General features: G+C 40.5%; 2 protein-coding genes across 8 annotated transcripts in view; one reads left to right on the top strand and one right to left on the bottom strand.

The window, feature by feature from the left end:
- DYNC1H1 (dynein cytoplasmic 1 heavy chain 1) overlaps positions 1-16,619 on the top strand; it is a 44,391-nt gene extending 27,772 nt beyond the window's left edge. Inside the window, exons 48-78 of the mRNA XM_040560007.1 lie at positions 78-282; positions 422-595; positions 693-812; positions 944-1,064; positions 1,676-1,871; positions 2,495-2,612; positions 3,576-3,791; positions 4,354-4,566; positions 4,758-4,885; positions 5,266-5,419; positions 6,188-6,334; positions 6,414-6,564; positions 6,774-7,027; positions 7,201-7,335; positions 7,431-7,525; positions 7,613-7,787; positions 8,817-8,892; positions 9,450-9,610; positions 9,893-10,004; positions 10,086-10,146; positions 10,528-10,651; positions 10,992-11,105; positions 11,379-11,549; positions 11,762-11,979; positions 12,172-12,275; positions 12,673-12,884; positions 13,628-13,781; positions 14,565-14,707; positions 15,107-15,275; positions 15,685-15,812; positions 16,233-16,619. Coding sequence (XP_040415941.1) covers positions 78-282; positions 422-595; positions 693-812; positions 944-1,064; positions 1,676-1,871; positions 2,495-2,612; positions 3,576-3,791; positions 4,354-4,566; positions 4,758-4,885; positions 5,266-5,419; positions 6,188-6,334; positions 6,414-6,564; positions 6,774-7,027; positions 7,201-7,335; positions 7,431-7,525; positions 7,613-7,787; positions 8,817-8,892; positions 9,450-9,610; positions 9,893-10,004; positions 10,086-10,146; positions 10,528-10,651; positions 10,992-11,105; positions 11,379-11,549; positions 11,762-11,979; positions 12,172-12,275; positions 12,673-12,884; positions 13,628-13,781; positions 14,565-14,707; positions 15,107-15,275; positions 15,685-15,812; positions 16,233-16,361 — 4,678 coding nt within the window. The 3' untranslated portion in view covers positions 16,362-16,619. The remainder of the gene's footprint in view (positions 1-77; positions 283-421; positions 596-692; positions 813-943; positions 1,065-1,675; positions 1,872-2,494; positions 2,613-3,575; positions 3,792-4,353; positions 4,567-4,757; positions 4,886-5,265; positions 5,420-6,187; positions 6,335-6,413; positions 6,565-6,773; positions 7,028-7,200; positions 7,336-7,430; positions 7,526-7,612; positions 7,788-8,816; positions 8,893-9,449; positions 9,611-9,892; positions 10,005-10,085; positions 10,147-10,527; positions 10,652-10,991; positions 11,106-11,378; positions 11,550-11,761; positions 11,980-12,171; positions 12,276-12,672; positions 12,885-13,627; positions 13,782-14,564; positions 14,708-15,106; positions 15,276-15,684; positions 15,813-16,232) is intronic.
- Positions 16,620-17,293: 674 nt separating this feature from the next.
- LOC121071614 lies at positions 17,294-22,175 on the bottom strand. 7 transcript variants are annotated; one of them, XM_040560013.1, is made up of 6 exons: positions 21,968-22,174; positions 20,695-20,762; positions 20,239-20,289; positions 18,808-18,867; positions 18,045-18,596; positions 17,294-17,888 (listed from the first exon to the last, which is right to left on the bottom strand). In XM_040560013.1, exons 2-5 carry the CDS (start codon positions 20,749-20,751, stop codon positions 18,051-18,053), a joined length of 714 nt encoding a protein of 237 aa, XP_040415947.1. In that variant the 5' UTR covers positions 20,752-20,762; positions 21,968-22,174; the 3' UTR covers positions 17,294-17,888; positions 18,045-18,050. The 7 variants fall into 7 exon arrangements, with proteins under 7 accessions (XP_040415947.1, XP_040415946.1, XP_040415942.1 ...); XM_040560012.1 differs by having other exon boundaries at positions 20,239-20,292; positions 21,968-22,171; XM_040560008.1 differs by lacking the exon at positions 21,968-22,174 and adding an exon at positions 21,211-21,349 and having other exon boundaries at positions 20,239-20,292.
- Positions 22,176-22,484: the final 309 nt, after the last annotated feature.

The raw sequence follows: 22,484 nt of genomic DNA, 5'->3' as shown, positions 1-22,484 counted from the left end.
TGTATATCACACTGTACGTTATAAATACTATTAAAACGGTATTTTGGGGAAGCCTTCACAAATGCTTTGTATTTCAGGTGTGTCTTGAACTGGTTTGGAGACTGGTCAACTGAGGCACTGTACCAAGTTGGCAAAGAGTTCACAAGCAAAATGGATCTTGAGAAACCAAATTATATCGTGCCTGATTACATGCCTGTTGTGTATGATAAGCTACCACAACCACCATCACACAGGGAGGCTATTGTTAATAGCTGTGTGTTTGTTCATCAGACTCTTCATCAGGTGTGTTTGCTTAATGTTGCTGAACTTGTGCTGATCTCTAAGCCACAGCATTGTGCATCAGTTCCCTAAAAAGTATGGTCTTTGACATTTGAATAGCTTTAAAGCCAACGCATAATCAACAACTTCTTCTTCCCTAAAGGCTAATGCTCGTCTGGCAAAACGAGGAGGCAGAACCATGGCAATCACACCACGCCACTATTTAGATTTCATCAACCATTATGCCAACTTGTTCAATGAGAAGCGAAGTGAATTAGAGGAACAGCAAATGCATTTGAATGTTGGCCTTAGAAAAATCAAGGAAACAGTTGACCAGGTATGTATCTTTAAAACTTTGCCTTTTATAAGGCGTGGGGTGATTAAATAGATCTCCATGCTTAGGCTGAATTTTCCAATCTTACCATCTGTCTTAGGTGGAAGAATTGCGGCGTGACCTAAGAATAAAGAGTCAGGAACTGGAAGTGAAGAATGCAGCAGCCAATGACAAGTTGAAAAAGATGGTGAAAGATCAGCAGGAAGCTGAGAAGAAAAAGGTAAAAATCTTTGTCAAATCTCTGTAAGTAGTAAATATTCTTGTTTCTAAAACATTAGAGCCTATAGAGCAAATTCTTGAGGAAGTTCAACTTGTAAAAAGCAGTGTTTTCTGTGTGAAACTTCTACCTAGGTCATGAGTCAGGAGATTCAGGAACAGCTGCACAAGCAGCAGGAGGTCATTGCAGACAAGCAGATGAGTGTGAAAGAAGACCTTGACAAGGTGGAGCCTGCTGTCATTGAAGCTCAGAATGGTATGTGAGTGTACAAAAAGATCACACTATGGGACTGGAACCAGACCTGAACTCTATGGGAATGTGGTTTGGTGTGGTCTGAGTTGGTCCTGTCTGATAACAGTGTTGGCTCTTAACATGGAGCTGAACAGTGTTGCAGAAATTCCTAGTATTTGAGCTCTGATTTTGTATTGTTAGTAGTAGATCTGATACTTGATACTCGTTATGACTTGTGGCTTCATTTCTGGCAGACCAGATCAAGTTATTCAGTCTATGTATTCGTAATGAAAGCTCGTAATCAGAAAGACTGATGATGCAAAGACAGTTTACGCTCAAGCTCTCCCTTTGTAAAACTGGGTAGAAGAAACATTCTTTATAATAAGGCTTTAAATAAATAATTTTAAGGCAGCAAAATAGGTTGCCTGTGGCCAATTGGCAGGTTAACTTTTGTAAAAGTTCCTATTGTGATACAGTAGTTTTGAGTGTTATCCACTACTATCTACTTCTGTATAAAACTCAGATTCCTTTCAGAAGCTTGAAGCAGTTTTACAGATCCAAGACACTTTAACAGACTTCACTAACCATTTGTTTTCCTCCCAATCAACTTTCATCACCTTTCTGGCATTGGTTAGCTGTGAAATCGATAAAGAAACAGCACCTGGTAGAGGTCCGTTCTATGGCTAATCCGCCTGCAGCAGTAAAGCTGGCACTGGAGTCCATCTGCCTGCTGCTCGGTGAAAGTACAACCGACTGGAAACAAATACGTTCCATCATCATGAGAGAGAACTTCATTCCAACCATTGTTAACTTCTCTGCTGAGGAAATCAGGTAAAGAGCAAATGTGCATTATGTGGTTTAACTATTCACAAAGGCATGGAAGGTTGTAATTGGACTTTTTCTCTGACTAATTGCTTTAGTAGCACTTGACTTCTTTTGAGACTGATTTACTCCTGCATGTAATGAATGTGTAAGTGGTATGGGAAACAGACCACTGCAGCAAAGGTGTATCATGCACAGTGGGACAAAACAACTGCTGTTGAATAACTTCAAGGCAGAATTCCAAATCAGTATGCTGCTGTCCAAAGCCACGTTTTTCGTTGAAACTAGTCTTCTAGGAGTAACAGACCAGGTTGTTCAGGCTGACCTAGGTGTCCTAACATCTGAGCAGGAGGTCAGACTAGAGACCTCCTGAATTCCTTTCGAGCCCCAAATTATTCTGTGATCCTGTGAGCAGTTAAGCAGTTTGTGATTGACCAGTTATAAGAATATGTTAAATGTCCTTATATCACTGACAAGCTATAATTTCTGATACAATGTCTTGAACTAATTAAAACGTCAGCAAAACTGCTAGGAAATGTTCTTGTCAATTGTGAAGGGTAAACCATGTTCTGAACACCTATGTGCCGACATTCAGTGGACTCATGCTGTCTCTAAAAACTTCTCTCTTGCAGTGATGCCATCCGGGAGAAGATGAAGAAAAACTACCTGTCGAATCCAAGTTACAACTACGAAATTGTAAACAGAGCATCGTTGGCCTGTGGGCCTATGGTGAAATGGGCAATTGCACAGGTAAAGTCAGTACTGTGAGAAAGCAAATGGAAGGTGAAGATTGAGCCTGAAGGCATGTGACAAGGGTCTAAAGGCTCTGAATTTACCTCTATTCAACTAAACTTTGCAAGCTATTTTGCTTCAAAGACATTGGTAGAAGGTTCATATGGATGCTTACGGGTTGTGTAGTACTGTGCCAGAGAACTAATTGGCAGTTGTGGTATACTTTTTGTGCCAAGAAACGTTTGATTTACAGCAAACAGTAGGTGATCCTTTCTCTGTAGTGTAATGGTACAGGACAGTTACTTTGAGTTTTCAGCAAGACAAATGCTGGAAAAAATGCACTGCAGTCCTCTTAATGAAACTTCTGCTGTCTCCATCTAACTTCACAGTAGGGTATGCTCACAGGCAGCTCTGTTAAGGTCTTTTAGTCAGACTTTTCAATACTTGAATGGTTTCCTAAAGGAAATAGGCTTTGGGGAAGGTGCACGCAGGGTGAGATACCTCAGGGTGGTTTTACTCACCTGTTCAACACAGCAGTATGCTTGGCTTGCTAAATCTGCATCTTCTATGAATGGTAGTGATCTGTAGAAATTCAGTTTAGATTCAGTCTTGCCAATAGCTCCTATCTTAATTGTTCTGTGGCTTGGCTATACTAGGAGAGTCAGGTGACCTCAGTACTGGCATGAACATCCACTTAAGTATTTCAGCAAAACAGTGTAGCACACTTACCAATGTGGTCTCAACCTTTTGTGTGTCTACAGAGCAATTGCAAAATTGCATTTGTTCTGGGACTTGGTTTAAACTAAAGTCTTAGAAATTGATAGACAGTCCTTAGTTTCTGTTAAGCAGCCCGTAATTCTTCTACAGATTGCAGTTACTTAAGCGTGAAAAGATGGAATTGCTAGTGTTTTCCTGCATGCTGGCGTTCTTGTTAACACATTTCAATTTAGAAAGTATAAAGGACTTATTCACTGTTTGCAGCTTAACTATGCTGATATGCTGAAAAGAGTAGAACCTCTACGCAATGAACTGCAGAAGCTGGAGGATGATGCCAAAGATAACCAACAGAAAGCAAATGAAGTGGAGCAGATGATTCGTGATCTTGAGGCCAGCATTGCGCGTTACAAAGAAGAATACGCAGTACTGATTTCAGAGGCTCAAGCTATTAAGGCAGACTTGGCTGCTGTAGAAGCAAAAGTAAGACCTTTTATATAACAGTAATTTTCCATTCCTTCACCTTTGACAGTTCAAAATTGAACCATTCTTCAGAATTCCTTCTGTTGAGCAAACTGGGCTGCTTCTTTACAGTACATCTGAGATATCTCTTTCATCCCTAGATCTCATGAGCTTCTTAAGCTATTGAAACTTGTCTAGAGTTAGAAATGTCAGCTCATGTTGCCAGTTAATTAACAAGACAGTTCACATCAGGCTTAAAATAAATGGGAAGCCTTTGGAAATAGTCATGCTTGTAGTGTAATGTTGTAATGGGACTTTTATTTTTTTGAAGAATTTCTGCATGTATTTGGTCTAATCCACTAGCATGTCACTACTGTGCCAGTACTTAACCTTTTAAACTCTTCAAGGTAGCAGTTGAATACCAACATAATAAATTAAAACTGGAGTGTAGAAGCACAAATTTTATTTCAATTCTAAGCTTTTAATTTTAAAATGGACTTTGATTCAGTATAAGTAGTGTCCCTGGAGACATTTAATACTATAAAAATACATCATCTAAAGAGGCTGCTTCGCTTATTTCTAGGTCAACCGTAGTACAGCTCTTCTGAAGAGTCTTTCTGCTGAACGTGAAAGATGGGAGAAGACAAGCGAAACGTTCAAGAACCAGATGTCCACTATTGCAGGAGACTGCTTACTTTCAGGAGCTTTTATTGCCTATGCTGGTTACTTTGATCAGCAGATGCGTCAGAACTTGTTCACTACGTGGTCTCACCATTTGCAACAAGCAAATATCCAGGTAAAGACGGTGTCGTGATAACTTAACCATAAATCAATTTGCTGTACAACCTAAAGAAGTTTTAAGATTGCTAAGTACAGAATGGGACTATTGGGGAAGAATAACCCTGCAGAGATGCGTTTACTCAAAATGTGCTCACGAGCTCATAGGAGAATCTCTAGTGAAATACTAATGGTATGTTCTTCCTGCAGTTCCGTACAGACATTGCAAGGACAGAGTACCTTTCCAACGCAGATGAGCGGCTTCGCTGGCAAGCAAGTTCTCTCCCTGCAGATGACCTCTGCACTGAGAACGCCATCATGCTCAAGCGGTTCAACAGGTATTTCATTCTGAGACGCAGAATTCTAAAACAACATGCTCACAGTGGGCAGGCTGTTGCGCTTATCAAAGAATTCACACCAACTCTTTCAAAGCACCGTTTGACTGTTGTGAGAGCTTTTCATGTTTATAAAAGCTACTCAACCATGTGTAAACACAAAAGTTCTCACTCATCTTTGCTTGCCTCTTTTGTTGCACTTAGGTGATGACATAGGTTGGCTTGAACTGAAGTCTGAAATAAGTCCTTGAATTTGCTCAACTTATTTCTTCAGTATGCAAACTTTTAGAGTTGTGACTGACAGTGCAATCTAAATTCATAAAAATGCTTAGTTGTTTGCAGTCAAAACCCAAATAACGAAAAGTGTTTGATTGTTAACTTAGGTATCCATTGATCATCGATCCCTCTGGGCAAGCTACAGAGTTTATCATGAATGAATACAAAGACCGTAAGATAACTCGTACTAGTTTCTTGGATGACGCTTTCAGGAAGAACTTGGAAAGTGCACTGAGATTTGGTAACCCGCTTCTGGTCCAGGTTAGTCCCACGATCATGTAGAAACTACTTACAATTCTTGAATTCTGCCCGATGTACTAGAAAAAATTGCAGTTTTTCTGTTAGTAAGATGCAAATAACTTCATTTTCAAACCATTAATTAATACTGAGTAGCATGTGAAGAGTTAGTTCTGAGGAAAATATAACTAGTGAGATAAGCAGTCAGAAGACACTACCCTTTTCTACTATTTTAAGATCAAATGCTTTTATTTTCAAATGATCTTTCTGGACTTCCACTCATTTTAGACTTGCAGCCTGCCTATTCCTTCGTTCCCATGTGCTCTCTCTACTCATAGTTAATAATGGCTAATATGCCTAGCTATCTAGAATTAATTCTACTCTGAGTAGCAGGAAGAACTTTCAGTAATACAAAGAACTAGGCAACTAGGAATAGTTGGCTTCCACTTCTGAGATTTTTTGTTTCTTAGCATAGAAGTGGGAAAATAAAGGGTTAGCTCACAGATGAGATCAGCAACTGTTGCTTGTGCCGCTTAGAATAGGGCCTATTATGCATTAATACTAACACAACAGGACCGTTAACAGTGCTCCCCTACTGAGGCCTTGTATGGTAATGGCCTAAACTCTGGGCTTGTGTAGCTCAGCTACAAATCTAAAGCTTCTGAATGTGATCTGTATTCCAAACTGAATGCACATTGGTCGATACCAGAGCATCAGCCTCAGATGGATCAGGACTTTTAGCTAGAGACACTTGCAGGTAACAAATTCTCTCTATCGCATCTCTGTTTTTAGGATGTGGAGAGCTATGATCCAGTTCTGAATCCCGTTCTGAATCGTGAAGTCCGGAGAACTGGAGGCAGAGTTCTGATTACGCTGGGAGACCAAGATATTGATTTGTCACCGTCCTTCGTTATCTTCCTCTCCACCAGAGACCCAACAGTAAGCAAAACTCAAAGCTGTCCTCTTTGTAGAAATGGTATGTCAGTGTGCTGAGAGTTTTTTGTGTTTCCTGTGATAGGTTGAATTCCCACCAGACCTCTGCTCTCGTGTTACGTTTGTGAACTTTACAGTAACTCGCAGCAGCTTACAGAGCCAGTGTCTGAATGAAGTCTTGAAAGCTGAAAGGCCAGATGTTGATGAAAAACGCTCTGATCTACTCAAGCTTCAGGGTACGCTTACCAAAACTGAAGTAACTTCTTCCTGTTCTAAGAGGATACAGTGGTTTAACTCTAGCTGTAGAAATACACAGTGAAATACTTTTATAGCTGATACCCTTGCATTGTTAGCATTGCCAATGGCAAAATATACACAATTCATATAATCCTGGAAAAATAGCACACCTACACATTATGTAACCAGATTTTTTCGTCTAATTAAGGTGAATTTCAGCTGCGCTTGCGTCAGTTAGAAAAATCCCTACTCCAGGCACTTAATGAAGTGAAGGGACGTATTCTGGATGATGATACCATCATTACTACTCTTGAGAACCTGAAGAAGGAAGCAGCAGAGGTTACTAGAAAAGTAGAGGAGACGGATATCGTCATGCAAGAAGTGGAGACTGTTTCTCAGCAGTACTTGCCTCTTTCTACAGCATGCAGCAGTATCTACTTTACTATGGAGTCACTGAAACAGGTAGGATGAGTTCTCCTTCCTGCCAGAAGCCTCATTTATTTACTGTTCAAAGCTAAGTAGGTACTTCCTAATTCCAGTCCCAGCTGCCATGTTGCAATTTCATAGGCATACGCCATTGACTATCAAAACCTGTAGAATTCTAGAGAGGAAAACAAACTCTTTTTGTTTTTCAGATACATTTCCTGTACCAATACTCTCTCCAGTTTTTCTTGGACATCTATCACAATGTCTTGTATGAGAACCCAAATCTGAAAGGAATCACAGACCATACTCAGCGTCTCTCAATCATCACAAAGGATCTCTTTCAGGTTCAGTATTTTATTCAGCAGATGTACTTAAATAATTTTTGAGGGGCCAGAATTCAAGGCTCCTTATGATACTAATTTTACTATTTTCTTGGTAGGTGGCTTTCAACAGAGTGGCACGTGGCATGCTGCATCAAGATCATATAACATTTGCTATGTTGCTGGCCCGCATTAAACTGAAAGGAACTATTGGGTAAACATTTGTTTTCTTACCTCACTGCAGTTGAAAAAGTGTATTGAAAAGGCAACACGGAGCTAAAGCCTTCTTTTCCCTTACTAGGGAGCCTACATACGATGCAGAATTCCAGCACTTCTTGAGAGGAAAGGAGATTGTACTAAACACTGCGTCTCTCCCAAAAATCAATGGTTTGACTGTAGAGCAAACAGAAGCAATGATGAGGTTGAGCTGCCTTCCTGCATTTAAGGACCTTGTTTCAAAAGTTCAAGCTGATGAGGTAAGTGTTGGCTAGATTTTCTTCTGCATCAAGCTACCTGGTTAGGCTTTAGGGTTTCTGCTTTAAGAATTTCATGCAACAAGTAAGGTCTCCCGGAATGAGAAAGGAAGCCTTACAGATTAACTAATTGTAGTCACTGGGAAAATGTAAATGTTCTTACTTCATTTGTAAACAAGCTATGAAACTTGATTTGTAAATACCAGCATTGATCATCACTCAGCCTTGGAAGCAGTTTATTCATCTCACTGTTAATCCAATTTTGCAGTCAGCTTTTTTGCAGACAGAAAGTGTGATGTCTTATCACATCACAGTGATACAGTAGAAGATTATGCAGTAGAGGGGAGCAGCCCTAGCCGTACATACATTGATATGGTGGGCTCTTGAAGAATTTAATGAAGAGTTAAAAACTTGATAAATGTGATTGTCCAAGTGCAATTTTGCTCAGGGAAACATTCAAACCATTTATTATCAACAAGCCTTGGAAAAGACCAAACTGTATGGAGTGTCAGGCAAGATGTGGTGCTACATTTAATGTTTGACTTTAGTTAATACAACAACTGGTCTATTACAGCAGTGCTTCTGTTTAGCACTGTTAGCCATCACTAGCTTTGCAAGACTTATTTGTAAATGGAAGCTCAAATGCAGCATCTAGTACTCAGTTGAATTTTTTATACTAAAGATGGATGGTAGGACATGAGTATTAAATGGGAAAAATCTTAAGAAGTAGTTGTACATTTCATTGATTAAACACAGCTACTTAGTGTTCTTTTAAAAAAAATCTAGAAGGGGTTTTGCAAATGGAAGGCTGTTAGAGCTTGGGCTATCTTAAATACAACCTTATGCTAACAATCTTTTGTTTATTACTGAAAGCTGGTATGTAGCTGAACATTTCTTCAGTGCATTAAATTCTAGATTTTAAGGCTGAAATTTAAGATCTCTGTTGCATCATGAACAGGACCTGGACCATACAGCACAGTTTTGGTGCCATGAAACTCCATTTCAAGTATTTTGCATTTTCTTTCAACACAGCAATTCTGTATCTGGCTGGATAGCAGTTCACCAGAGCAAACTGTACCATACCTTTGGACTGAAGAAAAACCTGCAAGTAAGTTAAGTTGCACTATTGTCCACACTAATCCTACTTTACTGACTTCAGTCTAGGGAGAACTGACTAGATTTTAAAGCAATTTTAAAATAGAACGGGAGTTTGGACCTAAATGACTGGGAAAATCATGAACGTGGGATTGCAGAAGAACCTTAACAACAACAGCAACAGGTTACTGAATGAGTGAGATGATGAGAAGAGATTTGTTGCTGGAAGTTTAAAAGCATATCATGGCAATTGTAGACTGTAGGTTTTGTAAACAAGTAGCATTTTGGTACAGTCACGAAGCATCCTACTAAGACAGGCTTTTAGAAGGCTCACAAAATGAGACGTTGAGCAGGTAATTAAAATGTCATGGAAAGCAAACCCACTGAAACTGGTGCATTTCTTTGGACTGTCCAGGTGAACGCAGTATAAAGCACTCCATTATTAATACGTTGCAAAAGATCTTTCATTTAGTCTTAAGAACAAGACAGGAAAAATCGAATGGAGAATTGAAAAGAGGTAGGTGTTGGGGGTTGGTTTCTTACCTGTCCAATTCTGTTTCCCCTTTTCAGCTCCTATTGGACAGGCCATACATCGCTTGCTTCTGATCCAGGCCTTCCGTCCAGATCGTCTACTGGCAATGGCGCATACCTTCGTTTCAACGAATCTTGGAGAGTCATTCATGTCCATTATGGAGCAGCCTTTAGATCTGACGCACATTGTAGATACAGAGGTAACCTGCCCGTTTTTGGAAGGCTAAATTTCCTGATGTAATGCTCAGTGCCACTTTGCATGAGGTCCATCGTGAGTAAACCTGTTCACAGAACATTTTTCTTCTACTTACACTTCTGCCCATGATATGAAGAACGGATTGTTTTCCTGTTTGTTAATGGGAAAAAATAAGAGTAATGTAATGTCTTTAGCTGATCAGAGGGAAGAAAGACCGAGCTTACTGCACTTGTTGTGTATTCATGTACTGACTGCTTTGTATCTTTTGAAACTTACTGTACAATAGGTGAAACCTAATACCCCTGTGCTGATGTGCTCAGTGCCGGGTTATGATGCCAGCGGTCATGTTGAAGACCTTGCAGCTGAGCAGAACACACAGATTACTTCTATTGCTATTGGTAAGAACGTGCCACTTCTCATTATCTAAGCATAAATTAATTTGTTAGCAGTAAGAGCTTAAGCAACCTTCTGTCTTTTAGGCTCTGCTGAAGGGTTTAACCAAGCAGACAAAGCAATAAACACAGCAGTGAAATCTGGAAGGTAAGTTCTATCTACTTTTTAGGTAGAATACTGTCTAGTAGAAAGGTGAACTGGGTTGGGAATAATCAATTGGCTAAATAGATAAAATTGTGAAGAAAAAATAGTCCCAATTTTCTGAACTGAAATTTATAATAACTTAAGCACACCTGTTTACAACTGGTGCTTAACTTACGTATTTTCAAGGAGAGAGGTAGGTTGTATCTGCAGAACAGGAAAGTTAGCTATTTACAGCAGTGACTGATTCTATGTAGAAGAAAGGTTTAAAAGGAGGAGAAAAACCTGTAGCATTAATACCAGATTCTGTTACTTTTTGTGGTGATAATAACAAGGGTCCATAAGTAGTATGCTAAAAAGCACTTGTTTTGTTTAAAAATTCCGTAGATGGGTAATGCTGAAGAACGTTCACCTGGCTCCTGGCTGGCTCATGCAACTGGAAAAGAAACTACATTCCCTGCAACCCCACGCTTGCTTCAGACTCTTCCTTACCATGGAGATCAATCCCAAGGTAATGCTGATCTGAAATTTGATGCTCTGGTACAGCAATTGGCCTGCAGAGCCAGGAATGCTACCCAGGGAAGGATTTCTCGTGACTGCCTTCCTGCATTAATGGAAGGAGAACACATGTTGCCAGAGTAGTTACTAGCCTTGGGTTTTAGTAACTGAAGTGTACCTGCACACTTCATAGCATTCCTTTCGCCGATTCCCCCACAATCCCAAAGAAAGACAGGATTTCACTGTGTGCTTACAACGAGGTTCTGGGGTTTTGAAGGTAATGCAAAGTGTGCTGGTAGAAGGATTTAATTTAGTGAAGGCTAAAGAAGTTGGGTTTACCTTTTCTCTTCTAGGTGCCAGTGAATTTGTTACGTGCTGGCCGAATCTTTGTGTTTGAACCTCCTCCTGGTGTAAAGGCAAACATGCTGCGGACTTTCAGTAGCATTCCAGTTTCTAGAATGTGCAAGGTAAGGCTGTGACTTGTATGGGTAAAATGTAAATGTCAGATTGTGTTATTAAAATTGTACTTCAGAAAGATGATAAAATGTCAGCTTCCAAGGTATACATAAAATGTCTTGTTCACCCAGTAGTAAAGTAGTAGTTGCTCCTTCTGTTGATAGAATATACTCAATTCTGGTAGCAATCTAGCATTAAATGTGACACATTCTAGCCATTTTGCAGGCTTTGATTTTTATCAGTTCGCTTGGGTAATAAGTGTATTTTTTTCCTCTATTTCCTAGTCTCCAAATGAACGTGCTCGTTTGTATTTCCTCCTTGCCTGGTTCCATGCAATTATCCAAGAGCGTTTGCGCTATGCTCCACTGGGTTGGTCCAAGAAGTATGAATTTGGAGAGTCTGATCTGAGATCTGCCTGTGACACAGTAGATACGTGGTTGGATGATACAGCAAAGGCAAGTAGTCTTGTGTACATTAGGTACAGATAGTATTTACATTACGTGAGATCTTCAGTTGAGGAAGTCTGTTCTGGAAACCTTCAGTAACTTAGATGAGTAGGCTGAAGTAAGCTGGTGGCGATTTAACTTAGTTCTTAAGTTTGATTCCTCTATCAGAGGAGAGGTGGAAATGATGCTTTCCTACTAATTACATTGCATTTTACTCACAGGGTCGCCAAAACATTTCACCTGATAAAATCCCCTGGTCTGCATTAAAGACACTGATGGCACAGTCTATCTATGGAGGCCGCATTGACAATGAATTTGATCAACGTTTATTGAACACTTTCTTGGAACGTCTGTTTACTACTCTAAGTTTTGATAGTGAATTCAAACTTGCTTGCAAAGTTGATGGACACAAAGATATTCAGATGCCAGATGGAATCAGGTATCTTTCTCCTTCAGCTGATCACTACGTACAACTTTTCTTTTTTTTAAAACAAAAACATGTAAAGCATAACCTGTATCTTTGTGTGCTGGAATTTGTCTGTGTAAACATTTCTCCTGGGCACAGAACTGCCTTGGCATTATAACTGGGGGAGGGAAGCTTTCTAATGAATACCAAAATTGTGACTTACAGGCGTGAAGAATTTGTCCAGTGGGTTGAGATGCTGCCAGATACACAGACACCATCATGGCTGGGCCTGCCAAATAACGCAGAGAAAGTTCTTCTCACCACACAAGGTAAAAAACAGAACTTCAACAATGTCTTACATAGATTGGAAAGCTGATAGTTTAACTAAAAAGCAGATGAGAAATATAAGTCCTGCTGAAGAATTCAGATTTCCCCTCCACCCTCAACATAGTCAGTTTAACCTCTGCAGTTTAAACACGCTATCATTTCAGAAACTTACTAGTTCACTTGTGAATTCAAAAGCCAGTTCTATTCAGCCTTCCAGATGTCGAGGTCCCATCTTCATTCTGGAAGGCCTTATTGTCACCTCTGGAAACACGTGCAGCTAGACAGTTCTGATTCTTAGGTCTAGACTGGGGGAAAAAAAGTCCTACTTCTTCTATGTAGTAGGGTGTTTTCATTTTGATGCCAGTGCTTCTCTGACTAACAGCATATTTTATGTTTTAGGCATAGATATGATCAGTAAAATGCTGAAAATGCAGATGCTGGAGGATGAAGATGATCTAGCTTATGCAGAAACTGAGAAGAAGACGAGAACAGATTCTACATCAGATGGTCGCCCAGCCTGGATGAGAACACTGCATACCACAGCCTCTAACTGGCTTCACCTTATCCCACAGACTCTAAATCATCTGAAGCGGACTGTGGAAAACATTAAGGTAAGAATTAAGTTTTATCTAACACGGACATAGGAATCACACAAGTTCTAACGTGTGAAATAAGTGCCTTTTGATTTCAAGTACCAATTAAGCTGTTACACAGGATAGTGGAACCTGTATCGATTTTGATTCTGACTGCCCTAGCCCCTTGCATGCCCCACTAGGTTTCATGAAATGCTTTTAGAAGTTGGTCCTGTGTTTTTCTGGGGAATTCTTTAAAGAAATACAATTGTAAACTGCATATCACAGATACTGCTTCTGAAGCTTCTCTGTGATCAGGTAGCAAGAAACAAGTGCTTCCTTTTGTACTTGTAGCACACTGACTGCTACTTATGGTACTGCCTTTACAGCCAGCACACATTACTTTATATTAAAGTTCAGTGAGAGTGAGGGGAGCTATGGCAGCAGCTCCTGCTAAGCGAGAACAAATTGCAGGGGGAAACTCTTGAGATCTGGACAGGATTAACCTAAGCACTAACTCAGGAATAAGCTCATTGAAATTGAACATGGCTGTGATTGCCAAATTGCTTCTAAAGACTTAATCTAGGATAGTAGTTGAGAACCTTTTGTAGCTGATGACAAGAAATCCACCCTTGTTTGGAAGGTGTCGGGTGTAGGCGGTCTGCATTAATTGTTCAACTAAAAGTCTAGTTTTAGTTGTAGTGTTAGTAAAACTACCCCTTTTCCAGCAAGAATGTTCAATTTTGATTAAAGTAGCTTACTTTATATGTTTTGTCAATCAGGATCCTTTGTTCCGGTTCTTTGAGAGAGAGGTGAAAATGGGAGCTAAGCTGCTTCAGGATGTGCGTCAGGACCTTGCAGATGTGGTTCAAGTGTGTGAAGGAAAAAAGAAACAAACCAACTACCTGCGTACACTTATAAATGAACTGGTGAAAGGTATGGTAATTCAAATTGGTATCTCCCAGGGCTTTGCTTGCCGCTTGCACTCTGTAAGTTAGAGGCTGTTATGCTCAGCAGCTTAATTGCAGGAAAATTGGGATTGGCTTTACCCTTTGGCACAGGCAACCCTTTTGAGTTGAGCATAAAAATCCAATTGTCTTAGTTTGGAATTTCAAATTGAGGTAGGTAATATTAAACTTCTTCAGGCAGTTTAAGTTAGCAGCTCAATTTCTAAGCTGAAATCTTTCTAGATTCTTTCAGTCTGTAAGTTGTGATGGAACAAAGTGAGTAACGTTTCTCCTAAAAAAATCACTTGGCAAATATTTGAGTTTTCTAAATTTCTGTTTCAAGGTTGTAGGTAAATTTCTATTTCTATTAATACTTGAAGATCTGTTGTTGAAGTACCCTTCAGAAGTCTCCTTTGAACAAAAATGTTTCTAAAAACAATGTAACTTGGCCTCTTCAGTTCTTTCTAAAGCATTCAAACCTTAAGAAAACTTAAAGATATGTTAATACACTATATACCTGTGTGTTAATGAAGTTCCTGTTGAAGGGTTTCTGTAACTGGATGGTATTTTAAGTACTTGACCTGGAGGCCACCTGCCTTGAAACCTTGGTAAATGCTTTCACTTCTTTAGGAGCCTTGCAATAGATGCTTGTGTCTCAATCTAACTCTTAAATGGCTATTAGGAGAAAAAGAGAAATGGTTGAAGTCTCAAAATAGTGCACAATTGCAACCTGTATGCAAGCAAAACTTAATTTAAATCCCATTTTCCATAGGGATTTTGCCTCGCAGCTGGTCTCATTACACAGTGCCAGCTGGTATGACTGTTATCCAGTGGGTGTCTGACTTCAGTGAACGCATCAAACAACTGCAGAATATTTCCCAGGCGGCTGCCTCTGGTGGAGCAAAAGAACTAAAGGTATCTTGAGCCGATATCATCTAGAGGTTATATCTGAATTTAGGTGCATAACGACTTGATGGAGTCTTCATATCAAGGCTTCTTACAGTTTTGTTAGGCAAAATAGCTTTGCTTCTCCTAAATGTGCTTGTGAATACTGTTGAGTATCTCCTGGTACCCTAGTGAGGCCTAGCAGGGTTAACAGTTTATATGGATTAGAGGGGAACAGTGTTTTTACAACAGAAAATGTAGCCTTAGAGGAAAAAGCAGTTTAGCAGTTACATACTAACTGCATAGTATTCCAGCAGCAGGAACATTTTAATGCAAATTTGGATCAATGAAGTAACATTTATGATAATCACTAATTAATACCGCAGCCATATGCACTGATAATCTTTTTCCCCTTCCCCTCTTAATTAGAACATCCATGTGTGCCTTGGAGGCCTGTTTGTACCAGAGGCGTATATCACTGCTACACGACAGTATGTTGCCCAAGCAAACAGCTGGTCCCTTGAAGAGCTCTGTCTTGAGGTCAATGTTACAACTACACAGAACGCGGTCTTGGATGCATGCAGTTTTGGAGTTACAGGTAAACTTAGTATGGGAAGAAGGAGGTCCTTGTTCTACAGCACTTTCAGAAGCTCCTGGTGTTAAATGGGCTGAATTAAATGAACAAGTCACATCATTGCAAGAGTTAATAAACACTTTTTGAAGCTGTTAATAGGGAAGTGTTTATAATGGTAATAAATCCCAGGATCAGTATATGTTTAAGCAGTATTGGAGAGTGTATCTTTTACTTTACAACCTCTCTTTGGGGGATATGAAATACTTCTAGCACTTCTAGAGGACTTAACAGAGAACCAGAATGGCTATAGTTTAAAACATCTTACAAAACTTTGGTGGATTAACATCACAGCCCTTAAATGATACACAGGGAGACTTGCTTTGTCTGGGTATATGAAAGCTGTTGGAACTCTAAAGTGTATTTCAATTTACAGGCCTGAAGCTTCAGGGAGCAACATGCAGTAACAACAAGCTGTCACTTTCAAATGCTATTTCAACCGTACTGCCCATTACACAGCTTCGCTGGATCAAGCAGACAAATGCTGATAAAAAAGCGAATGTTGTAAGTATTGATAAAAAATATTTTTAAATTTATATTAAAAAACTCCTCTTACAATTGTGTCTTCTTGTGGCTGTCCAGACAATCTTTTTTTCTGAAATGTTACCTTTTTTCTGGTACCACAAATAAAATTGTTCTTTTCTAATATTCTCAGTATCAGAGGGTAGCATTGACTAGGTCTTTCAGTTGTAGTTAGGTAAGAGGAGACAGAAGCATCCAAAAACATTAATGCTCTGTTCAAGACAAAACTTCATATGAATAAATTAAAGAAAGCTATGCTTTAAAGTGAATTTATTATTCCTGTTGCATATTGAGTTACCCAAGACTAAATTCCTCTCTCATAAATACCACCTAGTGGTATAGAAGCTTCTAGCACTCTTCGGCTGCCTTGTGTAACTCCTCTGTATTCACGTTTTTTCCCAGGTGACATTACCGGTTTATCTGAACTTCACTCGTGCAGATCTGATTTTCACAGTGGACTTCGAAATAGCAACCAAGGAAGACCCTCGCAGCTTCTATGAGCGTGGTGTTGCAGTTCTCTGCACTGAGTGAAAAAACTTTGTTTTGTTTGGTAATACTGTAGCCCTTTTGTCAGTCTTCTGTGTATTCTTCACCTATACTTTGTAGCTGATATGTTTAGGCTAGGTTGGCAGATGGATTTGTGGGAAGTTGACTAGAAAGAAGGGGGGAGTGTAGTGGAAAGCTGGTAGGCCAGATTTGTTCGAAGGAAAAGCATATGAGATTTTTAGACCGTTATTGACATGTGGTATTAGTTGGATTATGTTATATGAAATAAAATCTATAGCAAGACTTCTGACTATTTCTGGAATCATTCTGGTGACTGGTCTGGAAAAACTACTTATGATCTTTTCAGAGAATAACAAGTAATAAATAAATTGGTATTCAAGCATAGCGTTGACTTTCACACAGCTCACTGAGCTAACTTTCAGCACCAAGAACCTTGTGTCTAAAGCATAGAAACAAGAACCTTGAAACAGAAAGTCCTTAATGCAGCAGGACAAGGGGCCTGACATTATGTGCCATGAGGTCTGATATTCAGTAAGTTACTCAAATTGGCTCTTGTTTGAAGTAGGCTGCTTTTACGCAGCTGCTGAGATGCATTCAGAAGCTAGACTATCCTTAACAAGACTTCCATGTCCTACTGACTACAGGGATTTCTCTTTCTTAAGCTGCTTTTATGGTAACATAAGGCTCCAGTTTCCTGTCTCTTTAACCCAGGAAGATAGCATTAGATTTGAATGTCTAAGTACTGTCACTATGTGGCTTACTTACCTTTAAGTATCTTCTCCTGATTGTTTCTGTGTTATTTTTTTCTACTGGATTATTTCAGTAAACACCTGGTTTAAGTAAAACATTCAGTAGATGGATTGGATGCTTACATGGGCAAAGGGTCCTGAATTTTAAGATATACTTGCTCTAACCACTTTGTTTTGAAGCCTATTAAAAACTAACTATCTCCAAACTGAAGGGAAAAAGTTACTTTAACATAATTATGCAGCTGTTAAGAGAATGGTACAAGCTACCTTTATTAGGCATTTTTTAAAAGTCTGAAATTAATCTCTGCCAGTCATGCAAAATGAACAGTTTCTGAATGCTTTCAGAGGTAATTGGTACTGGCATATTTCAAGCAATCATACTTCTGCAGGTATAGTCCATTTATGTGGAAACTACTAAAAAGATTATCATCAAGGAGGGAGATCAGAGAGGTTTTACTGGCCAACCGACCTCCCATCAGCATGCACCACACTTCCGCAACTCATGATTGTTCTCACTGAGGAAGAGGAGCACTTACAGATACTGTGTTCAACTTTGCATTGTAAATTCTAAACTGGCAGATGTACTGAGCATATAACAAAAATACTGTTCAGAATAGGTAGGAACAGATATATTAATAATACAAGTCAACAACTCTGTGATTAAAGAAAAAAGAAATGAAAGCTAGATTGCTACGTTCATTTCAGCTTAACATAATTGTTCGTAGTCAAACCTGTAGAGTTGTTCACCATACAGCTGCTTCCCTCCTGTCACACAGCAGATCAGACAAATGAAGAGCAAACACTGTGGAGTGAAACAGGTGAGGGGTAAGCATTAGATATGGAAAATCAACAGCAATTTGGTCATTCATCCTTCCCTCCTCAACATACCCTTGCAAAAAAAAATGTCTACCAGGTTCACGTTTTAGAACAAAGAGTTCTTTCAACTATATATTCATACCTCAGGTTAGATAGCACGAAATTTCTTTCTTCGTAGTTTTTCACCAGCACCCTCTGCAGTGGGAATTCCTTGTTTTCTTTTAATTAGTGGCTGTTTGGACATTGTTTCATCAGAGTCATCTGTTAGCATGGTTTGTGGAACACTGTCGCCTGGACTTGCAAGCGGATCTGCGGAGGCTGAAGAATTAATACCCATCAGTAAGGAATGGTCAGGTGTCAGCCACATGGAGGGAAGTGCTTCTGTGGCTCTAGTCAGTTCAGAGGATTGCGACAGGCTTCTTGAGAAATCCTTCTGTTGGCTAGCAAGTTCCGGGGGTGCTTTACAGTCAGTTGCTATCTGGGTGTGGATTTCACCGATCTTTGTTTCTGGGCAGAGCCAGTGCAGAGTTTCAGGGAAGGCCTCTCCATCTTCTGAAGGATCAGCATCCTCCAAAGCCATTGCTTTTGGGGCGCTGTTCACCCACGGTGCAACTTTTATACTATTTAAAGAATTCAAGCTGCAGTCAGAGTGTATGGATGCATCTTCTGAATCACCATCATAAGGATCTAAAAACTAAAACAGAGATCTTTATAAATATGGTGGATGCTTATTTGTCTGAAAAAAAAAATACAGAGTAACATACAAAGGGGTTAAAAAAAACTCTTCAGTGTAACAAGTCATAAACTTACTATGGACGTTTTGTTTATCCACACAATCCCAGCCCATATTTTAATTTTTGAGTTATACACTGAAAACAGGGCTGCTATATAATAGCTGAACCTACTTGTGATCCCTTTGAGTCCCTTGCCTTCTTGAGTCCTTCAGCAAGGGGGCTAGGCACGACCTATTTAAGAGAAGATTACATAGGTCTATAAAGCATCTTCCCATGAATTATTGATCACTTGAAGTAAAACTAAAGCAGGTGAAAACCTAAAGAAGAGGAAGCCAGATTGTCCCCCCCCACCCCCAAAGTTAATAGAGATATGTATCAGACAGTCTAACTTCTAAAGGCCTGGTTAAAAAAAAAACACTACAATAGAAGGACTGAGGAGAGCTATGGTAAATTCTACAGCACTTAAGATGTCACTATGAAGAGAACAATGAGTAATTGTATACCCTACTACCAGACGTAAACAAAATCAGAATTTAATAGTAGAGAACATGTAATTTAGAGGTTAGAGAGCTTTCCCTTCAAATTAGGTCAACTTCTGTTCTTTTAGGTTAGGTACAATCTGAAATTCACCTTCATTATGAATTTTTACAACAAAAGTTCCCAACAGGACTCACATAGCACAGAACCTGTCTCAGCACAGGAACAGCAGTCAAGGCTCTGGCAGGCTCCATGCTCCCACAATACTTACCAGAGCTCTTGGGGGTGCTCATTTTTCGCATTATACCTACAGGTGCTGACAAGAGCCAGTAACACGCAGTATTTCTGTAAGCTTGGTTTAAGTGCCCAGATGCAGAAACTTACCTACAAAGTTCCCAAGATCAACAAAACTCAGGGTTCACAACAGTAATTACAGCTATGTTCTGCTGTGTTTTGTATTTCCACATCATAGGCTTAGGATGCAAACACAGATTAAATTCACCAGAATTTAGCAACACATGCTGGTGAAGGGGGTGGACAAAAAAAAAAAAAAAAAAAACAAGCCAGATCTCTACTCCAGAATAAATTGTGTTTTGTTTTGTTTTTTTTCCCCCTTCCTATTGATAGGAAACACACCGGTTTGACAGACAAAACTGTTCAGGAAGTTAGTGATATTCATAACTGCCCCACCAACAGAGCTGCTCTCAATCTCATCTGAAGCGAGCATTCAGCAGGCAGAGTCTCTGCCCAGCCCTGCAGAAACCCAGCTGCACCGGAGCTGCCACAAGTCAACCACCAGAGACAACCTAGGGCAGCTTTAAGCATGTTTTAGCAGGGAAAGTATGTCAAACCTAGTACTTTCCTGCCTTACTCCTGCACCTCCCCCACCTAATTTTGCTGAACTTAATAACAGTTGTGAGGAAGAGCCTGATGAACCAAACGATGTTGTAGGGTTTTCCGTTTTGTTCCCCTGCCCCCTTTTCCTTTTACAGTCTCAAGGAAGAACCCCAACAACCACGCCTTGGACTCTCCCTACCGAGATCAAAGGTAGGGAAGAGCAGCGTTGGATGCCAGGCATTAGAGACGCTCATCACCACCAAAACACCCCAGAGACTCGAGCCTCACCTCAGCACTGGATTCAGACTCTGACTCTGTACTTGACTCTACGACGCACTTCTGCTGCGGAGGAAGAAAGGGAAGAAATACTGCTCAAAGCAGAACTGCAGGCAGCTTTGGGTTGAAACCGAAGCTCTAGTACAAGCCATAGATTCTGTGTTTTTCCAAAGCTTTCAACTTTTCAGCTTGTCTTTTCAAACATCCCACATTTGTGTTGCTGATTGGCTTGTACAAGTGAGAAATGAGTGAAAATAGAAGCCCTTTATTCTTCCCCCAAAAGCTTCCTCCCTCCTTTTTTGTTTCTTTGCAGGTGATACCATTTGAATTGATTATTCACACATGCTCCCCATGAAATATTTTCCAGCACAGCTATCTGCACCATCAGGCTACTGACAAAGCAGCTAACTAAATCTAAATTACACTTTAACAGGGGCATAAAGAAACAGCAATTAGAAAAAATGTTACCATGTATTTATGTGCCAGCCTTTCTATGTAGTCCGAGCTTTTAACAGAATCCTTCATTTCCTGAGCATCTGACAAGACAGGAAGAGGGTAAGAGAATGCATTAGAGAAAGTTCAATGTTTCCTAGACATGGTAACTCCCTCTATGCTAGAAAGGTTTGTCAATCCTTCATAGAGCCTGTGTTAAGCTACTAATCAAAGGCAGCTGCTGTTAAACAAGAAGCAACCCCTATCTTCTACCAAAACAACAGCTTGATTCACTGGTTATTCGTGCAGCATGAGAAAGATGCACATTTTTTGAAGAAGCAGCTTACGCTTGGTAAAGGTTTTTTGTTTGTTTGTTTTAAGAAATAGCACTACAAGACTCTCAAAGAGGTGTCTGTACTCAAGACACCAGACTAGGCTAGAGACGAACACAAAGCCACTCTCAGCCACCCTTCATCCCAGCCCTCCCACCTGGCTCTGGGGTCCCCACACACCCCCTGCCCTCCCCAGGGGCTCTGCTTGCAGGAGATTCACCTCTCCCCAGCCCCTCCATGGGCTGCCCAGCCCGATGCCGCCTCCGCCGCCTCTTCTCCACCAAGGCCATCTTCTTCCACCACCTGCACCCTCCTCCAGCTTTATATGCCTGGGCTCCCAGCCCCCTCTTGCTCCCACCACTCACACCTGCCTCGCTGCTCAGCTCCCTCAGCACAGAAACACCTCTCTGCTGAGAAAGGTGGAAGTAAAGCAAGGAAGAGGAGGGGAAAGGCCTCCTGGAAAAGCACTCTCTGCCACAACCAAAGGCCCCAGACTCCTCCACAAAAGGGTTTCACGAGAGCCAGCTGTGGGGAGGTCTGCAGAAGCAATCTGCAGAGAACGGCTGTCTGAGCACTCTGCTCATTGCATTTGTTATACGTAAAGCACACCTGTATGCAGACAAGCACACAGCTCTGCGGTTGAGTTTGCAAGGCCTGGCAGCCAGAGATGCATCACTCCCCCTCTGCTCTCACTGATTTATTTTCTGTAGCCCCTTTCCATTCACACAACCCTCAGAAAATAATCCATAGTCAAGGGAGTATAAGAGCCCCAGTGAAACTAGGGTCTGTCAGTGGAGCCAGGAGCTGGTCATTGCTCTGAAAAAACAGCAGGAGACATGAGAGGGAGAGCAGCTGCACCAGGAGCTCACAGCACACTCCAGATAACTTCTGCTCCACTCCTCCCACCAGCTAAGCTATGTACACCTCATCACATGCACCTCTCTTCTCCCCTGACAGCTCCTCTTCCACCTCCTTACCTTTACTGCCCAGGCTGAGACCAGTCTAATAGTTATCTCCCCTCTTTGGGACCTTCAATTGCTTCCACATCAGAACAGAGACCAGTCAGGAGTCTCCTACACCACTGAAGTGGGATCGAAGAAGTGCTAAGTAAGTGCTTGCAGCACTAGCTGATTTGAATGAGCACATAAGACCATCAACATGGCTTTAGAGAACTTTCTCTTTCAAAATGCCTGCCCAAAGAAGCTACTAATGCTTTACAAGCAACAGATGTTAGCAATAAGGACATATCAGGTGGTAATCAAGAAAATTGTTAAGTCTCTGAGGGATTACAGGTGAAACTGTGACATTGAGAATCACATCTTCCCTGCACAAAATATTTTTAAAAATGCAAGATGGGACCTCATTGCAGTGAGAGTGGTTTTACTTCAGTTGTGATAGGGAGTGTCTGAAGCAAGATATGCAGTCAAAATTACCTGAGTTGATCAGATGAAGGAGGTACAGAGTATGAAGTTCTGCAGCCATAAAAAGGTCAAC

The sequence above is a fragment of the Cygnus olor genome, chromosome 5 (genome assembly GCF_009769625.2).
Source record: "Cygnus olor isolate bCygOlo1 chromosome 5, bCygOlo1.pri.v2, whole genome shotgun sequence".
NCBI classification, from domain to species: domain Eukaryota; kingdom Metazoa; phylum Chordata; class Aves; order Anseriformes; family Anatidae; genus Cygnus; species Cygnus olor.
This window is presented reverse-complemented; position numbering and strand designations above follow the sequence as displayed.